General features: G+C 46.8%; 1 protein-coding gene across 1 annotated transcript; it reads right to left on the reverse strand.

The window, feature by feature from the left end:
* Window positions 1-2283: 2283 nt before the first annotated feature.
* Window positions 2284-5826, reverse strand: LOC125548938 (ABC transporter I family member 11, chloroplastic-like). The gene is made up of 9 exons (XM_048712453.1): window positions 5596-5826; window positions 4002-5015; window positions 3873-3924; window positions 3666-3799; window positions 3431-3545; window positions 3240-3326; window positions 3100-3148; window positions 2761-2845; window positions 2284-2641 (listed from the first exon to the last, which is right to left on the reverse strand). The coding sequence occupies exons 4-9, from the start codon at window positions 3725-3727 to the stop codon at window positions 2563-2565; spliced, it is 477 nt and encodes a 158-aa protein (XP_048568410.1). The 5' UTR covers window positions 3728-3799; window positions 3873-3924; window positions 4002-5015; window positions 5596-5826; the 3' UTR covers window positions 2284-2562.
* Between the last annotated feature and the right edge of the window lie 11162 nt (window positions 5827-16988).

Here is a 16988-nt window from a genome sequence, read left to right on the forward strand (position 1 = left end):
GTATCATCCCAATAACTCGTCGATTGGTCATCACCAATCTTTAAGGAACCTCTCTTAAAAAAGGATGATTTGACATTCATCAAGCCCATAGACCGATAGTGCACGTCCTACCCCCTCCCCACCCCCTTGCACCCCCCCTGCCCCGCGCAGGATGGTGCTTCCAGGATAGGGTCGTCGTCGGTCGAAGCATCACCAGACGCCGCTTGATCCTTGCCGCATTGGTTGCATGAGCTCGTCAATTCACTGCAATGCTCGCCGCCATCGCAGCATGTGGGTGCAAAACTATCATGTGCATCATCGGCTCACTCCGTAGGTTCTCCTATCGCCGATTGAAGCTTTTTTTTAATCTACTGTTGAAGTTTTTGTGCCAATGTAGCAGCTTTTTTGGTTGCGCGGTGCCCTGGTTGAAGCTTTTCTGTAAACGGTTGCAGCTTTTCTGGTTGAGCAGTGATTGATTGTAGTTTTCTGCATCGTCGGTTGAAGCTTTTTTTGTCAATGGTTGCAACACTGCAATCGGTGGTTTCAACATCGCCTTTGTCGGTCACGCGCCATCGCTCGCGTTGGTTTCAAGCAAAAGGATCCTATAGTCCTAGCATGTCAAGCCTCTGTTTCAGCACCCGCCCATCACTCTTGCAGCATGTTCCCCCGACGCATTTGCATCTCGTGTGTGGCAGAGCTGAGGATTGCGTGTGAGGGAGAGGAATAAGGAGGCACTGGTTGTGGCCGTTTCTCCGCCCCACGATGGTTCGCCCTAGTAGCAGGTGGCGGTGGTAGGTTTGCAGCAGCAGCACCCCAATTCGCCCGACGGGTCACGATGGTGAGGGAAGAGAAGGCGAGCAACATGTCCTGAAAAGGTAGAATAAAGTAGTGTTGCTTATGTATAAGAAACGAGAGGTGGGGGTAGGGCATGGAATAAAACAAAGGGGAGCGCATGATAGTGGGATCCGATGTCGCTCAAGTGACCGACGCAAGCCGTGATCAGTCAGCCAGGAGGAATCATTAGCATCAATAAATTGTGAAACCCGTCATAAAATAATAGTATATGTTTCCAATGCCAATAAAAAGTAACACATCCAATGGTATTTAACATCGATAAAATGGCCAAATAAAACATATGCCAACCAGAAATATCACAAGTACCGTTGCGCCTTGGGCCGTCGACAGAAGGCTTGGTGGGGAAAACCTCGGCGCGCCAAGTGATTCGATGTGCAACACCTCTAATATATGTGATATTGTCAGGACAAACCTCTCGCCAAGCGGAATATATTTTCCAGTATTTTGGGTGTGAATGATGAACAATCAATGCGGGGAGAAATATTTGCAACATGTCATATGGTTCTCCCTATTTTTTGTAGTATTTTCAAAGGGGTTTTCCCTGGTATATCAGGCATATGAGTGAACTATTAAGCCGTGAAAAAATGACTTGCAATCGTGCAATATCCATGGTTTCTTACAAGTTGTTTACTTATATTTTTCACTAGAGAAAATCAAAGGATGCATGGTTTATTGCAATGAATCAAGTGGTTTGAAATACACATGATCTTTGGGGAACTCACATATCACAAGCACTCAGCATTCTTGCAATTAATCAATTGCTTTAACATACAAATGATCTTTGGGGAGCTTGCATTTCACAAGCATGCGGGCTTCATACGCATATCCTCACCAGTCACCAAATATTTCCCTAGATTTGGAGGCATACGGCGCACACGCCTCTCCAACTTCTAGTCATATCTCTTATCCCACTACCTTCAATCTCTCTTATCGAACTCTGGGGGAGGGGAATGACCACGAGAATAACACATGAAAGGAGTGGGCACAACATAGAGAGGGGTTGCTCGATACTCCTTGTGTTCGCACATGTGGCCGTGGAAGGAACTTCATAGCCAAATCAAGAGGATGGCAAAGTCGTTGAGCTAGAAGGTGTAGGCGTAAGAGGCCGGAGCACGAGAACGGTGACGTTTTCTAGCTTTTTCCGCCAATTTTCCCCAATGCTTCCTATTCCTAAGACACACATGAAAGCTCTATGGTTCCTAGCTCCGTCTTCTTCTGACATTTTGGCTTTTCTTTTTTTGACACCGCTGCTACGTACCAATGTACCATATCAGTAGACCACTTTCTCTCCTTGGTGCTTTGATTTGGCTGCTAGCAACTCACTATTGTATATGTTTGATGAATCAACAGTGTGTAGTGAAGACTCAAACATGGGTGGTATATAAAGACAGCAAAAGGTTCCTTCATAGTTGGGGGGTGCGCAACAAAAGGTCTGTCGGTGCATTTCATTCGGTCAGACTCTTCAAGATACTTAACTGAGAGCGTTTCTGTGTTTGTGCACATGAACAGAGCATATGCGAAATAACATCATACTATTATTGACGAACATCCGGTAGGTGTGGAGTCACTCTTAATAGATTTTGCAACTTGCCTTGTACCATTATAAACATTACATTAGGATCCCTAGCTAGCTATGAGCCTGTTCACAGCAACAACAAATGGGTCAGCGTTCCAGCTGCACACGCACAAAAAAACGTTATGAATTTTCCAAGGAATAAAAATGTTAATCTATACAGGTAAAGGTTCCTCGTTCAAAACACCCCCCATTTCCATTCTCCAGGACCGGTCTACCAGCGGGTATAGTTCTCTGCAAAACGTTTTTAATCAGATATTTTGACAGCCTCAGTTAAGCGTTGTGTTCAACAGTGGCTCCGATGGCGCACGGCTATACAAAAGTATCGTGTTCTATGGTGAGTACTAAATTACCTTAGGTCATGACTTACAACCAGTATGGTGTAGTCTTTCTTTAGGTCCCTCAGGAGATTCACAACATCAGCCCGAGCTTTCCAATCTGATGATGATGATACAAATTTAGTAACCACATCTAAGAGAGCATATACTATTTAAAAGAAAAACTATTTGACACCACACAATATTCCTGGCAAGTCTGGGCTGTGGCACAAAGATGACAGGATGCACAAGCAGAATTATATTAAACAACTGCTCTCGCTGATGTGCATTTAGATGGGTTCACAAATGGATCAATACAAGGGGAAGAAAATAATCTACAGATATTAGTTTGATATGGATATTTCAAGTACATACCAAGTCCAGCGAGGGGCTCATCAAGCAACAATAAATCAGGAGTTTGAACCTAGAAAATAAGAAGATAAAGGCAAAATATTATCCAGCTTCACTTCTAAAAACAGAACGATCCACCTGTCCTAAAATAATGAAAACATTACCAGTTGAATTGCCAAAGCAAGTCGCCGCTTAAACCCACCACTGAGAGACCGTGGCTCCTTATCCAATGAAATGGCACTTTGACCAACCTAGCGTTAAACAAATTATCTTCAGAAATCAATTGTGTGTGGTCTCAAACTACAAATTCACTCCGCAACGCAACAAAATGGTATGTATGAGAGATAATCATTACAGAGTTAATGACATTCTGAAGTTTTAAAGTGAGTTGCCCCCTCAAAGGAATGTCTGCCTTTTGCCTTGGCCATCCAAAAGTAACTTCTTCAAGTATAGTATCTGATAAGAAGTACCTACAGGTTTAAAATATCTTATTTTGCAGTGAAACTTCTCAAGCACTCACAAAAATCATAAGCATTCATGCTAATATGTAAAAAAACTTATTAGTGAATGTAGTAATTCAATGTTCAAACCTCTCAGGAAACTGAAATACAATACCGACTCTTTGAGGAGCTAACACTTCCGACAGACCCATTGGATTTCCACTATCATCATACTTCTGAATGCAAATTGAACCAAAGGTAGGTTCTGATAGACCGGCCAAAAGCTGAGAAATCAAAGTATCACCTTAAGATGAAAGATGCAGAGTTAAACATGTCATGCAGCATTTCAATGCAAACCTGTAAAAGAGTGGTATTTCCACTCCCACTCCGTCCAAATATCAAACCAAAACTGCATGAATTAGTTGTCTCGTCAATACAAAAGGCATCCAAGAAACATAACTATTACAATATAAAACGCATGCTTACCTTTTCTCCCGGAGAGAGAGACTAGTTTGATTCAATAAGTTTCGCTCAGTTCGAGGAGGTCGGTAGCTGACTTTTCTAACCTAAACAAGTGAAATTCAATATACGTCCATGTAATGTAAATGCAAACCATGGTTGCACGGATGTTATACAACGTACGGTATATCTGACAGTAGCAGTTCCCCAAACAATGGACTATTTGTTTAACATATTTGAGTTACAAACAACTTGTATTCAATCACCAATATTTATTATCGACATCAAAATTTTAATCCAGCTATTATGTATGTCTCCTATTAAAATCCCAATAGGCAAGGACGAAAGTACTACATGTGCATCATATACAATAACACTGAAGGACACAAAACAACAATTCAGGATACTTAACTACTGGATTATACCGATTGCGGAGTGCTACCTAGCTTTTGTGTGATAAGATGCTAAGATCCTGGGCTTGAAGATCCGTATAAAGATTTAGTCAGAAGAAACGTAATGAAATCCAGATTTTCAACAAAAACTAGGGCCAGAGTTGAGGGAGATTCCTCAGTTTGGTGATTACTGAGAGTTAAACAAGTGAACTCACACATCACAAACAACCTATCAGATCTAAGAGTAATGAATCTTACCCGCTGACAAATGTTCGCCAACTTTATCAACATTAACACTACAACTAATTTGTCTCTCTAGATTAAATATAAAAAAATTGTCCAGACAGAACTAGGAAAAAATCCTCATACCACAAAAGAGGGGCAAGAAAATAAATCACCTCCAACTGGGAGTACCCAGCTCAGACCCGTTCTGCTCGACATCTCCAAGAAAACCTCCTGGAAACCATCAAGGGACGCAAAGGATAAGAGACCGAAAAAAGATGAGAGCACACACGGTTCAAGGATAAGAATGGCATGCCTTGTCATCTTAACCGGACAAGATGAAATCGCAGGAGGGAAAGCGACATGGGCGAGCATAGTTTCTAAGTGGTGGGGAGCTTCAGGAAGCGGGACTCGAACAGACGAGGGACTGGAAAGTGCAGAAGTATGGTCAGATGGAAACTGATGTGCAGCAAAGTGAAACAAATGCCTCAGTTTCAATTCAGGAGAACAATGTCTCACAAAAAAGATCAAGAGCAGGAAGATTGCAATTCATCTAGTAGCAGTTCAGCTATAAGCCCAATGTTGTCAATGGCATGATAAAGTAACAATTATGTAAATTCACATCCTATAGTGAGATGAGATGATAAAGCTACAGTTGATGCTTACAATCAACTTCCTCGTGAAACTTCTGAAAATGGAGGCAGCAAGTTCAGTATTGTCTACACTCTACAATACCAAAGAAGCTACTGTACTTCAAACAAAAGCCTTAAGCTTCGTTGTGGTTTCTTCACATTTCGTAACTAAGAACGGTGCTATGTCAGGATTACTGCTAAGTTCAGTTTTATAACTAACAATGACACTGCAACTGCAAAGCCAGACAAAACTACCTAGAATAGTGCACTAACATTGGTGTTGCTCAGTTCCGGATTACAGAAAATCCACCGCATCTGCATTGAACAGCGGCCAAACGTGCTAGCTCCTGGTGTGCAGCTTGAAAATTTTCTCACCAGAGTCAGAAAACGCAGACTTCAGACGGACTGGGACCTCGAGGTTCCAATCCTGGCCGCCAATGGAGCAGGGAGGAGATGGGAGCGTCGAACGCCGCCGTCCTACTGCCACCATGGGGAGGGCGTCGGCCCGCACTGGCTCGGCGTTGACCAGGGAAGGGCGTTGAGCAGGGAAATCGAGGGGGCGTCGGGCGTCGCAGTCCTGTTGCCTCGATGGGGAGGGGCGCCGGCCTGATGTCGACCAGGGAGAGAGAGAGAGAGCAGGAGGAGGAGGAGACAGGGTAGAAAGAAAAAACAATAAATTACGGGATCAGTTGATCTATACCGTACGTTTTTAATTCGATGGCCTACCACAATAGTTTGCAAATTTTCACTGAACGGGCGTTTTCACGGCCAAAATTACTATTCTGATCTTTTCAGCAATCTTTGCCACAAAGTGAACTTGACATGAAAGTATTTCACGATCTGACCCTTTTAATAACGCTACAGTCCGTGGCGTTTCTTCTCCTTATAAAAACGCTGAAATAGCTCGTGTTTTAGATCCATGTTCGAACGCCAAACTAGTTAGCGCTTCCGGCCCACATGGAAACGCCAAACACATTGGCGTTGCCGCCGAGACCGAAACGCCATGATGCTTGGCGTTTGTAGCCGATAGTTTGCATGCATGACTGTATCTGTACGTGCAGGCGCAGTGGAGGCATTTGTTTACCCCGAGAAAATTTAGGGGACGACGTTGCTAGCGGCTGGCGAGCGACACGGGTACGTGACACTACATCGCAAATGCCGGCGATTTTCTCTCGCCGTCGGCCAATCCTTTCCTCGGATCGATCGTCCTGCTCGGCCGTGCTGCATGCTGCGACTGCGAGTGATCATCGGTCAGTAACAGGACTGTATAGTGTGGACCCCGAAAGGCCGTGCGCGCGCGCGTTCTATCACTGATCGGGCACGTACGCGTACTTAAGCCCCGAGCCTGAGCCGGGGACGCGCCAGTACCTCGCCGGTCGCCGGAGGCATACGTACTTACACTAGCACGGAGCCAGAGCCGCGGACGCGTCAGGGCATCGCCGGAGACGGTGAGCTCGCCTCGGATGTGCGAGAGCAGTGTAGCGCGAGGAGGAAGGAGAAGGACGGCCGTTGGATCCAACGGGCCGTGTGAACTCGTTTGAACCAGTCGCCTGTCTATCGGCGGCCCCAAAATTTCGATGTGCTTGAATTGAATTACAGCAGACTGGTTTCAGAGAATCGCAAGAAAGTGCGCGTGCAGGCAATGGTGGCCCGCGACGTGATGCACGCATGCTTGCATCATCCATGAATCACATGCGCTAGCTGTGGCTCCCGGGGCCCTGGCTATGGCCGGGCGGTCTCCCTGCAGGCACGCAGCGGCCCTCGCCCAATCGCCGCGCCTGCCGCCGCAGTACTGCCGCGGCGCGCGCTGTGCGGGAATAGCGAAGCACGCAGGCGCAGGGCTGGCAGGTCCGCGTCGGTCGATCCATCAACAGCCGCGGCTGCGCATGCATGCAGACCTGCAGAGCACACGTTTACCCCGTTATGATATGGCGGGAGTTTACGCTACAAACGACAATGATCATGGCGTTTCGGCCTGGCCAGCAACGCCGACGTGCTTGGCGTTTCCATGTGGGTCGAAAACGCTAGCTAGCTCGGTGTTTGAATGTGGATCTGAAACACGAGCTACTTCGGCGTTTCTATATGGAGAAGAAACGCCACGGGCCGTGGCGTTGCTAAAAGGGTCAGATTGTGAAATACTTTCATGTCGAGTTTATTTTGTGGCAAAGATTGTTGGATACAAAATTTACCAACCGTTCACATGACGACCCCCCTCCCCTCCGTTTTTTAGGGACATGACGCCCCCTTTTAGTTTGTCGAGGGGTCGGCGAGGGAGACGGATTCCCTGTCGGCGTTCCGGGCAGCGGCTGGTTCAGAGTGGTGCGATTGCCGGTGAAAACCGTGTCGACCTCGGTCATGGCGGATGATGGCGGCGTCTTGTACGTCATCTCCTTGTCGAAGGCATCATTGGTTGCAGTCGCCGTCACCTCGTTCTGACTGCTCTGGGGGAAACCCTAGATCTGGATTCCCGGATCGAACGATGAGGGGGCCTTCGGGGTCGTCCTCCCTCTTGGGGGCATCATTTTGCGGCTGGTGTTGGAACAAGAGGACAACAGGAGGAGCGTTGTTGTGTCTGCCGCAACGACGACAACGAGTATCGGCGGGATGGCGCAGCGGAGCCTCGACGACGAACGCGTGTTGATGAGCGCGCACAGGTGGTGGAGCTTTTCTGGTGTTGTGGTGAAGTCGACGATAGTATGGCCTAGCAAGCTGAATGTGTTGGACGCTCCTGAAGATTGGACGGCGGAAGATGGTTGCGGCGGGTCCAGAGTGTGCGCATGCGGTGCGCGCTGCAGATCGGCCAGTCCAGGTGGTGCTCTCGGCCTAATGCGGGGCAGCTGCATGAGGCCATTGGATTAGATAGTGCATGTTCATGCGGTTCGGACACATTATCAAGAGTATAGGTGTTACGACTTTATTCGCCGGATAGGTGACTTTGGGTTGATCCATGTATTCAAGTTATCAGACTGCATGCATCGATCCATGTAGAGGCCGGGGGTAATCTTTTTTTTGAAAAAAAAAGTTTGCCGTGAGAAGCACTTTGTCTGAAGGATGCCTTGATCCCTTTTATCTATTGTATGAACTCTCACGGTGAAAAGGGGGTACGGTCCAATGAAGGGGGGAGGGAGAAAAAGGGTCATACTTCTGAATGCAAATTGAACCAGAGGTAAGTTCTCATAGACCGGCCAAAAGCTGAGAAATCAAGCTATCACCTTAAGATGAAAGGTACGGAGTAAAACATATCATGCAACATTTTAATGCAAACCTGTAAAAGAGTGGTCTTTCCACTCCCACTCGTTCCAAATATCAAACCAAAACTGCATGAATTAATTGTCTCGTCAATACAAAAGGCATTCAAGAAGTATGACTGTTGAGAGTGTGTGTGTGTGTGTGTGTGTGTTTGATTCAATAAGTTTTGCTCAGTTCTAGAAAGTCGCTAGCTGACTTAAGTGAAGTGAAGTTCAATATGCGTCCATGTAAAGGAAAATCATGATTGCATAAAAGTTATACAACCTACGGTATATCTGACAGTAGCAGCTCCCCAAACAAATGGATTATTTGTTGAACATATGAGTTGTGAATGGTGGACAGATTGGGTCGAGCAAACAATTCGATAAAGAGAAGAATAGCTTATGGCTTAGAAACAACGAGCATTAATATGAAATCCATGGCTTGATTCTTAAGGTGATCCCGCACCCGAGACATACTATTTGAAAGCCCTTGCTTTACCAAACTAGAGCATGAAACTTTCAACCAAATAGGAGGGAGCCGAAAGAAGAGACAAATGCCAAGGATCTCTAGAGAATTAAAAAGAGGTGTGAAAAGTGTAAGGGGTCATCTTCAACTAGTAGCTAGAGCCATTCACTTTCATCTTTCACTAGAAGGCCGGGCTTTGCTGCGTCATTGGCGTTGTTGGGTTTTTTGAAAATAATAATCACTCTGTTTCAAAATATAAGTTGTATTACCCTTTTGAAAAGTTAAACCTTTTAAGTTTAATCAAATTTGTAGAGAAATATATCAAAATGCATAATATCACATCTATATTTTTAAATTCATCATGAAATGAATTTCCATACTTTTTTGTTTGATATAGTGGATGTCGATATTTTTGCTCTGAACTAGGTCAAAGTTAAAGAAAATTTGACTTTCTACAAAACTAGTACCCTTTATATTTTGGAACTGGTGAAAGATTTACTTTGCCCGGTGGGAGGGGATGACAGTGTGTGTTTTGTTTTTGTTTATATACAGTGATTTGGTGTCCTTTTCATGGTGTGATTACCGCCAACCAAACTATATTTATGTGGGAAAAATTTTGTGTCGATGGTCGCATGTACTATTATATTGGTGCTATAATATCATGTGGTGGTGTTTCTTTTTTCTAGTTGGTGGGAGGTGAGCGGGGTTAATATGTTTTTATAAGCTGATCGCCGCTGATTGATTTGAAAAAATCATAGGCCCGATGAAAATCGTAAACCAAATCCAAAATTGAATACCTTAATTGAATGAAAGATCTTCAAAATTGGGGAACATAATGAATTAAAAGAATTGAATGTGAGAGTTTGAGAAAGTGTTGATCCGGTCAAAATCGATTGACTCCATTCTAAAATGAATTCCTCAATTAATTGTGAGACCTTAAGAATTAGGAAGCATATTATATATAGTATAAAAGAATTCAATGAGAAAGCTTTGAACAAATGTTGACCCGGTCAAAATCGGATGACCCAATTCTAGTCGGAAACCTTAATTAAATGTGGACTTTTTAAAACTAAAAAGCTTAGTGATATAGAGGATGTTTATGGATGATAGGCTTTTGGTGCCTCACAGCGAAGAAATTATGGTGGATAGGTAGTTGGAGGAAGAGCCGTAGGATAACAATCAACAAAGTAGCAGGCAGCCGCGGCATAAGAACAGTTATGTTTTCTAACTTTCCCCATCAATTTTTCCCAATGCTTCCTATTCTTAAGTGGGACACACATCAAAACTATATGGCTCCTAGCTTCATGTTCTTGGCTTCTCGATTGTTGACACGGCTGCTGTGTATCACTTCACTAGACCATTTTTTATTAGATGAGTGAATAATGTGTAGCGAAGACTCAAGCATATGGATGATATAAAAAGACGGCGCAACTGCATTATGGTTGAATGGGTACTTATAGATGTGCAAGGAAAAGGTTTGCGGGTGTATTTCTTTTGGCGGTTTGCGGGTGCATTTCTTTTGGCTAGTCTCTTCAATAATTAAGAGTACTTCTGCATTAACTTGTGCACATGAGCAGACCACATGCAAAATATCATTTGATGACTATTGACAAATATCCACTGGGTAAGAGCATCTCCAGCCCTTGGCCTCCCAAGAGGCATAAAAATCGCCTTCTGGGAGCGAGCCGGTGATACAATCGGCACTGGGGGCGGTTGGGCGTCCAGTCGTCACCCCCAGGCGTCGAGATTGGCCCAGTTTTCGGCCCACTTTCGATGAATAAAGGCCCTATATGGGCGAGAATCGGCCCATATTCGGCATGGTTCGTCGTGACTCGGCGTTCAATTATGAACATAAATATATTTTTATCACATAGTTCATCATAGAAAATCAAATAGTTGAACAAAATAGTGCAACAACAAATAGTTCAATACAAATTATATAGTTCAACAAATAAAAACTCATATTTCATCACACGTCGAGCCCGGCATCGCCCTTGAGCCTCCATAGGTACTCCACCAGATCCTGCTGCAGTTGATGATGCACCTGTGGGTCTCGGATCTCCTGACGCATACTGAGGTAGGCAGTCCAGGTTGCCGGTAGCTGGTGATCAACTTCGGCTAGAGGACCCTGCCTATAGTATGGTTCAGTGTCAAACACTGGCACTTCCTGCTCGCTCTCGATGATCATGTTGTGTAAGATGACACAGCAAGTCATGGTCTCCCACATTTGATCTTTCGACCAGGTCTGAGCAGGGTAGCGGACAACAGCAAATCGAGATTGGAGCACACCAAAAGCCCGCTCGACATCCTTCCTGCAAGCCTCTTGCACCTTGGCAAAGTAGGACTTCTTGCCTCCTGGCACAGCGTTTGAGATAGTCTTCACAAATGTAGATCATCTCGGATAGATGCCATCAGCTAGGTAGTACCCCTTGTTGTAGTGCCGCCCATTGACCTCGAAGTTCACCGAAGGAGAATGACCTTCAACAAGCTTGGCAAAGACAGGGAAGCACTGCAGCATGTTGATGTCATTGTGAGTTCCTGGCATACCAAAGGAGTGCCAAATCCAGAGGTCCTGTGTGGCCACCGCCTCAAGTACCACACTGCAACCGACTTTGGCGTATTTGTACATCCCCTGCCAAGCAAATGGGTAGTTCTTTCATTTTCAATGCATGCAGTCGATGCTTCCAAGCATCCCAGGAAATCCTCTTGTTGCATTCTGTGCTAGGATCCGAGCAGTGTCTTCCGCATTGGGTGTTTGCAAGTATTGCGGTCCAAACACTGCCACGACTGCCCGACAGAACTTGTAGAAACACTCAATAGTTGTGGACTCGGCCATGCGCCCATAGCCGTCGAGCGAATCACCGGGAGCTCTGTATGCAAGTATCCTCATCGTTGTCGTGCACTTTTGGATCGATATGAATCCAAGTTTGCCGGTGCAATCCTTTTTGCACTTGAAGTAGCTGTCTAACTCCCGGATGGAATTCACAATCCTGAGAAAAAGCTTTCGGCTCATCCGATAACGGCGCCGAAATGTTTTGTCGCTGTGCAGTGGAGCGTCGGCGAAGTAGTTGGAGTAGAGCATGCAGTTGCCTTAGAGACGATGTCGGTTCTTTGCTTTCATCAGCCCCTGCGCCGAGCCACCTCGCCACGGCTTTTCATTGCTCGCCAGCAGGGCGAGCGGCGAGGACCATGAGATGTTTCTCTTCCTGGACGTCGGCCTCGGCTTCCTCCTCCAGCAGCGCGGTGAGCGCGTCCTCGTCGTCCGAGTCCATCGCCGAGGCAGGCAAATCGCCAAACCCCTTGCGCCCGGTGGGCGCGTACCCGCCACTAAACTGCCCCTCCGCGGTCGGAAACGGCTTGAAAAACGCCCTGCTGCTGGTGGAGGGGCTGCCTCGGCGAACCTCTACTCTTTTCCCGGCGGGGATTGGCTATCTAGCGGTGAAGGATGGTGGGCGGCGCAGGGATATAGTTGTTGGCGGCCGAGCGCGTGGGGGTGGGAGGCGAGTCGGGGAAGAAAAACTTGACTTTTCGCCTGACGGTGTGGGCCAGCCGTGCTTTTCCCTTGCGCCGGAACCCCCGAGCGCCCCCCCCCCCCCCCCCCCCCCCGGGTTCGTCCTGCGATTGTCGGGCCCAAAAACAGGCCGAACCGGTGGATTTCGACGTCCTGAAAGCGTGACTAGGGTGTTTTTTCGGCACAGGCGCCGAAAAAGTGGCCTGGGGAGGCCTGTTATGGGCACAGCTAAAAATGCTCTAAGGAGTTGATCTTACTTAGATTTTGCAACATGCCAGTACTTTCTCTTTCTAAAAAAATAAAATAAATATTTACACTAGTAGATTTCTAGCTGGCCATGGGCATGTGACTGCAGAACAAATGGGTTAGCAAATATAGTACCCCCTTCGTAGTGATTTAAATGTTTTTTATATTTCTTTATGAAAAAAGTAACATTCTAATTGCACGAAAATTTTCATCCTAGCTGGCTGCGAAGCACGAGAAACGTGCGGCTTCAAAAATCTCACGTCAAAACCAAGACTTGAGGTGCTGCATGCTTGCGTCGCACCGCATGTGGAGTGGGACACTGCAAAGTATACCCACGTGGTTGCATGGGCAGTGATCTGTGCCGGTGCACCGGCCCAACTGTTGGGCCGGTCTAGCCCAAACCGTCAGATCCAGTGCGCTTCGACCGTCCGATCTGCTTGTTGACTTCCATCTCCTTCGTTCTCTTCGTGCGCTGCGCAGCCGCCGCCCCCTGCTCGTGTGGATGTCATCCCTTCCGCCGACCGCCACCCCCTCGCCTGGAACTCCTCCCTCCGGTGCTCGCCGCCCTCGTCGCTGCTGCTCGCCATCGCAGCACACCGTCCTCGCCGGTTCCAGCAAGACGGCGTCACCATCACGCCCAACGTCCCTATCCTTGTAGCACTTAGCCGTCGCCGCCATATCACGTCCGTAGCAGCACCACCGTGTCGCCGGCCGCAACTCTGACCGTCGTCGTCGATGCTCGCTGCTCGAGGTTGCACGAACAAAGGCCGTCCAAATCAACGCCGTTTAGATGGATGTAGCAAAAACTTCGCCGGTGGTAGCAAAAAATAGCGACAGTTGCAGCAAAATCATTGTCGCCGTTGTCTAGCGTCACATCTGAGCCATTAATGGATGTAGCAAATTTTCTCGTTGGTCGTAGCAAAAGCCGACGACCGTTGCACAAAATAACCTCCGTCATCGTGGGGACGTAGCTCCGTCAACGAAACATACAGCCGGATGCAGCTTTTCATCGTAGCAAAAATGTGTCGTTGAATGGATGTAGCAAAAAAAAGCATCGGTCATAGCAAAAAATGACAACGGTTGCAGCAAATCATCGTCGCCGGCGGCACGAGGTCACAGCTCCGCTGTGATGGATGTAGCAAAAACCCTCGCCGGCAGTAGCAAAATCTATCTATGGTTGAAGCTTTTTTAGTTGGGCAGTGCCGATTGAAGCTTTTCTATCTATGGTTGAAACTTCTTTCAACTGTGGTTGAAACTTTTTTAGATCACGGATGCAGCACTGTGTACACGCGGTTCCGGCCATGACAGCAGGTAGCTGTGGCATCTCTGCTATCCTAGCAGCGGGCAGTCGTTGCAGTTTGATGACGACAGTAGTTTCAGCACCGTCGGTCATCTTTACGTCGGCCCCGATCCATGCCGTTTGAAGCACCGGTGCAAGCAGCTAGGAGTAAAAACATCAAAGCTTCGTCGTTCATGGCGAGGAAGAAAGAAGGCTACGAGGGAAAGAAAGGACAGGATGCGGAGAAGAAGATAAAGTTGTTTGAAAAAAATATTATATGTGAGCCTGCCTATGTCTAGCGCGGGGGATCGCTAGACCCACAATCAAAAGGGATCGCACGACCCGCACGGGTCCTGCCGAAAACTTCGGCCGGTCTGCCGGCTGGAAACATTTCCCTGGTTGCATTGCATGGGAGCATGTCATGCGTGACTTGTTTTGCGCAGAGAAGGAACGAAACAAGAGTCTGCACGCACGGCCGGTGAACGAAACAAAAGTCTCTCGCGTCGACCCGTCCACACAGCACAGCGGCTTTGCAAATTCACTCCGCTGACTTCCAAACAGCACAGCGGTTGGGAGGCCGACCACGCGAACTTCAAGTCTCCGAGGACTAAAAGGTGGTCGGCGCCGGCACTGGACTAGCACCAAACCGTCTTCGTAGGCCGGACAGGTATTTAGATACCTACTTCCTTCGTTTAAAATTACTTGTCGTAGAAATAGATGTAGACATATTTTAGTTCTAGATACACCAGACCGTCTCCGTAGGCCGGACAGGTATTCAGAGACCGTACGTACATTTGCAATTTTGCGTGCGTGCTTCGTAGAGTTCTCAAAAGATCAAGATCGAAGAGCACGCACGTTTGCTTCCTGGAATGGAGAATCGCGGCGCCCGCTGCACAGCTTGTTTGTCGCCAGTGTGGTGGCTCTTGTTTTTTTTATTTGCAAAAATAACTCAGATCTATTATTAAAGTACAAAGCACCTTAAACATAATAAAAATTACATCAAAATATTAAGACTATCGAACGATTACTATCACTATCAGAACGAGCTGCTGATGCGTCATCGTCATGGCTCTCGTTGACTTAAGATCTTCGCCGCACGCTTCGTGCGGTGCGCTGATGCAGCATGGCCCATGCCGTAAAAGCAGAAATATCACAAGTATGGCCGTGCCTTGGGCAGCGATCGGACATGCAACACCTTTAATGTTGCTTTACTTCTAATATTGGTGAAACAAACCTCACGCCAATATATTTTTCTTGTGTTTTGGATGTGTATGTACGGAAGAACAATCAACGTGGGGCAAGTCATCTGAAAAAATTATTTTCGTCAGTCAATTCCTATCAACCGTTGGATAGTACAAAAACAAAGGTCAAGATTGCATCTTCAACCTCCTGCTGCTTGCTTCTTCAACTTCAAACTGCCTCGTTGCCGCCAGCTTCCGCCGCCCGCGGCCCGCAGCGCTTCGCGCACACTCGCCACACTGCCCTCCCCTCAACCACGGCCCACCGTCGTGCTGCTGTCCATCCATCTAAACCCGATGCCGATGGAGATTTTTCCCGGCGACCTTGCACTACCGCCGTGCTGCCACCCCCACCACCGCTGCCCTCCGGCGAACTTCTTCGCCCTTCTAAAAATCGACTGACCCAAAACCGAAGTCGGTCAACTGATGACATTTAGCTAATGTGTCTATTGACCCAAAACCGAAGTCAATCAACTTGTGACAGTTAGCTAATGTGTCTATTGACCCAAAACCGAAGTCAGTCGACTGACATTTAGCTAATGTGTCTATTGTTTGTTCAAGTGTCTGTTCAAGAAGATTTTCTTCCTTCTTTGTTCTTCTTCGTGTTGGCTTGTCCGTACCCGAAACAGAACATGTAATTCTTGTTCTGCTCGTTCTGGAAGGTTCTGGAAGTTGCGGAATCAATCCCGCCTAGGGCCCTCATCTTTCGTAAGGTTCTATGATGTCGAATCAATCCATCTTGTGGCCTGCATCTTGTAATAATCACGGTAAATGCTGAATCAGGGCCCGTACTAAATGATGTTAAACACGTCGGATGCTATGATGGACAATCGCCATGTTCCTCCCCGTTCCAAATACACGTAATATCTTGCCCTCTCATGTTCGGCATTAATTGATGAATGCGGTCAGGACTTCAGTGGTACCCATTCCGGCAAGATTTACCGCATTCCAGATCCGTGGGGTTCTGATTTCGGGATCGGCTAGAGCTAGGAGCAGAAAACACTTGTTTGCAATCTACCCTTGTCTTATGTTTTTTCATGTTTTTTGTGGTATCTCCTGGCGGGTTTTCCCTAGTATATCGGACGTACCAGTGAACTATTAAGCCGTAAAAAGATGACTTGCATTCGTGCATAATCCATGGTTTCTTGCAAACTGTTTGCTTGTATTTTTCACTAGAGAAACTCAAATGATGCATGGTTTCTTGAAATTAGTAAGTGTTTTAAAATACAAGTGATCTTTGGGGAACTCGCATTTCACAAGCACTCAACATTGGAGATACTAGGCTTGGCACACATATGCTCACCCGTCACTAAACACTTCCCCTGGATTTGGAAGCAACGGGCCACGATGTGTCTCCGGTGTGTAGCTATATCCCACTAGCTTTCATATGTCTCATCGAATGATCGGAGAGGGGAATGACCACAAGAATAACACATGAAGGGACGAGCGAGCTGAGCACAGGGATGAGTTGCTTGTTGAGAAGCTCGATGCTCCTTGTGCTGGCATATCCGGCCGCAGAAGGAATATCATGGCCAAATCAAGAGGATGGCCAAGTTGCTGGGGTAAAAGGTGTAGACGACCACTGGAGTAATCGGCAAGATGCCGAAGCATGAGAATAGTGTCGTTTTCTATCCTTCTCCATCAAATTTCCCCAATGCATCTGAGGGAGTCCTGGATTAGGGGGTGTTCGGATAGCCGGACTATACCTTCAGCCGGACTCCTGGACTATGAAGATACAAGATTGAAGACTTCATCCCGTGTCCGGAAGGGACTTTCCTTAGCGTGGAAGGCAAGCTTG

This window comes from Triticum urartu, chromosome 3 (genome assembly GCF_003073215.2).
Source record: "Triticum urartu cultivar G1812 chromosome 3, Tu2.1, whole genome shotgun sequence".
Taxonomy (NCBI): Eukaryota; Viridiplantae; Streptophyta; class Magnoliopsida; order Poales; family Poaceae; genus Triticum; species Triticum urartu.

What these genes read in the sequence shown, in the direction of transcription:
- LOC125548938 (XM_048712453.1), bottom strand. Translation starts at nt 3,727, where the DNA reads ATGGGTCTGTCGGAAGTGTTAGCTCCTCAAAGAGTCGGTATTGTATTT. An exon ending in GTATTTCAGTTTCCTGAGAG is followed by an intron (nt 3,546 to 3,665) that starts GTTTGAACATTG and finishes TTAAACCTGTAG; the next exon opens with GTACTTCTTATCAGATACTA. An exon ending in GTTGTAAGTCATGACCTAAG is followed by an intron (nt 2,642 to 2,760) that starts GTAATTTAGTAC and finishes AACGTTTTGCAG; the next exon opens with AGAACTATACCCGCTGGTAG.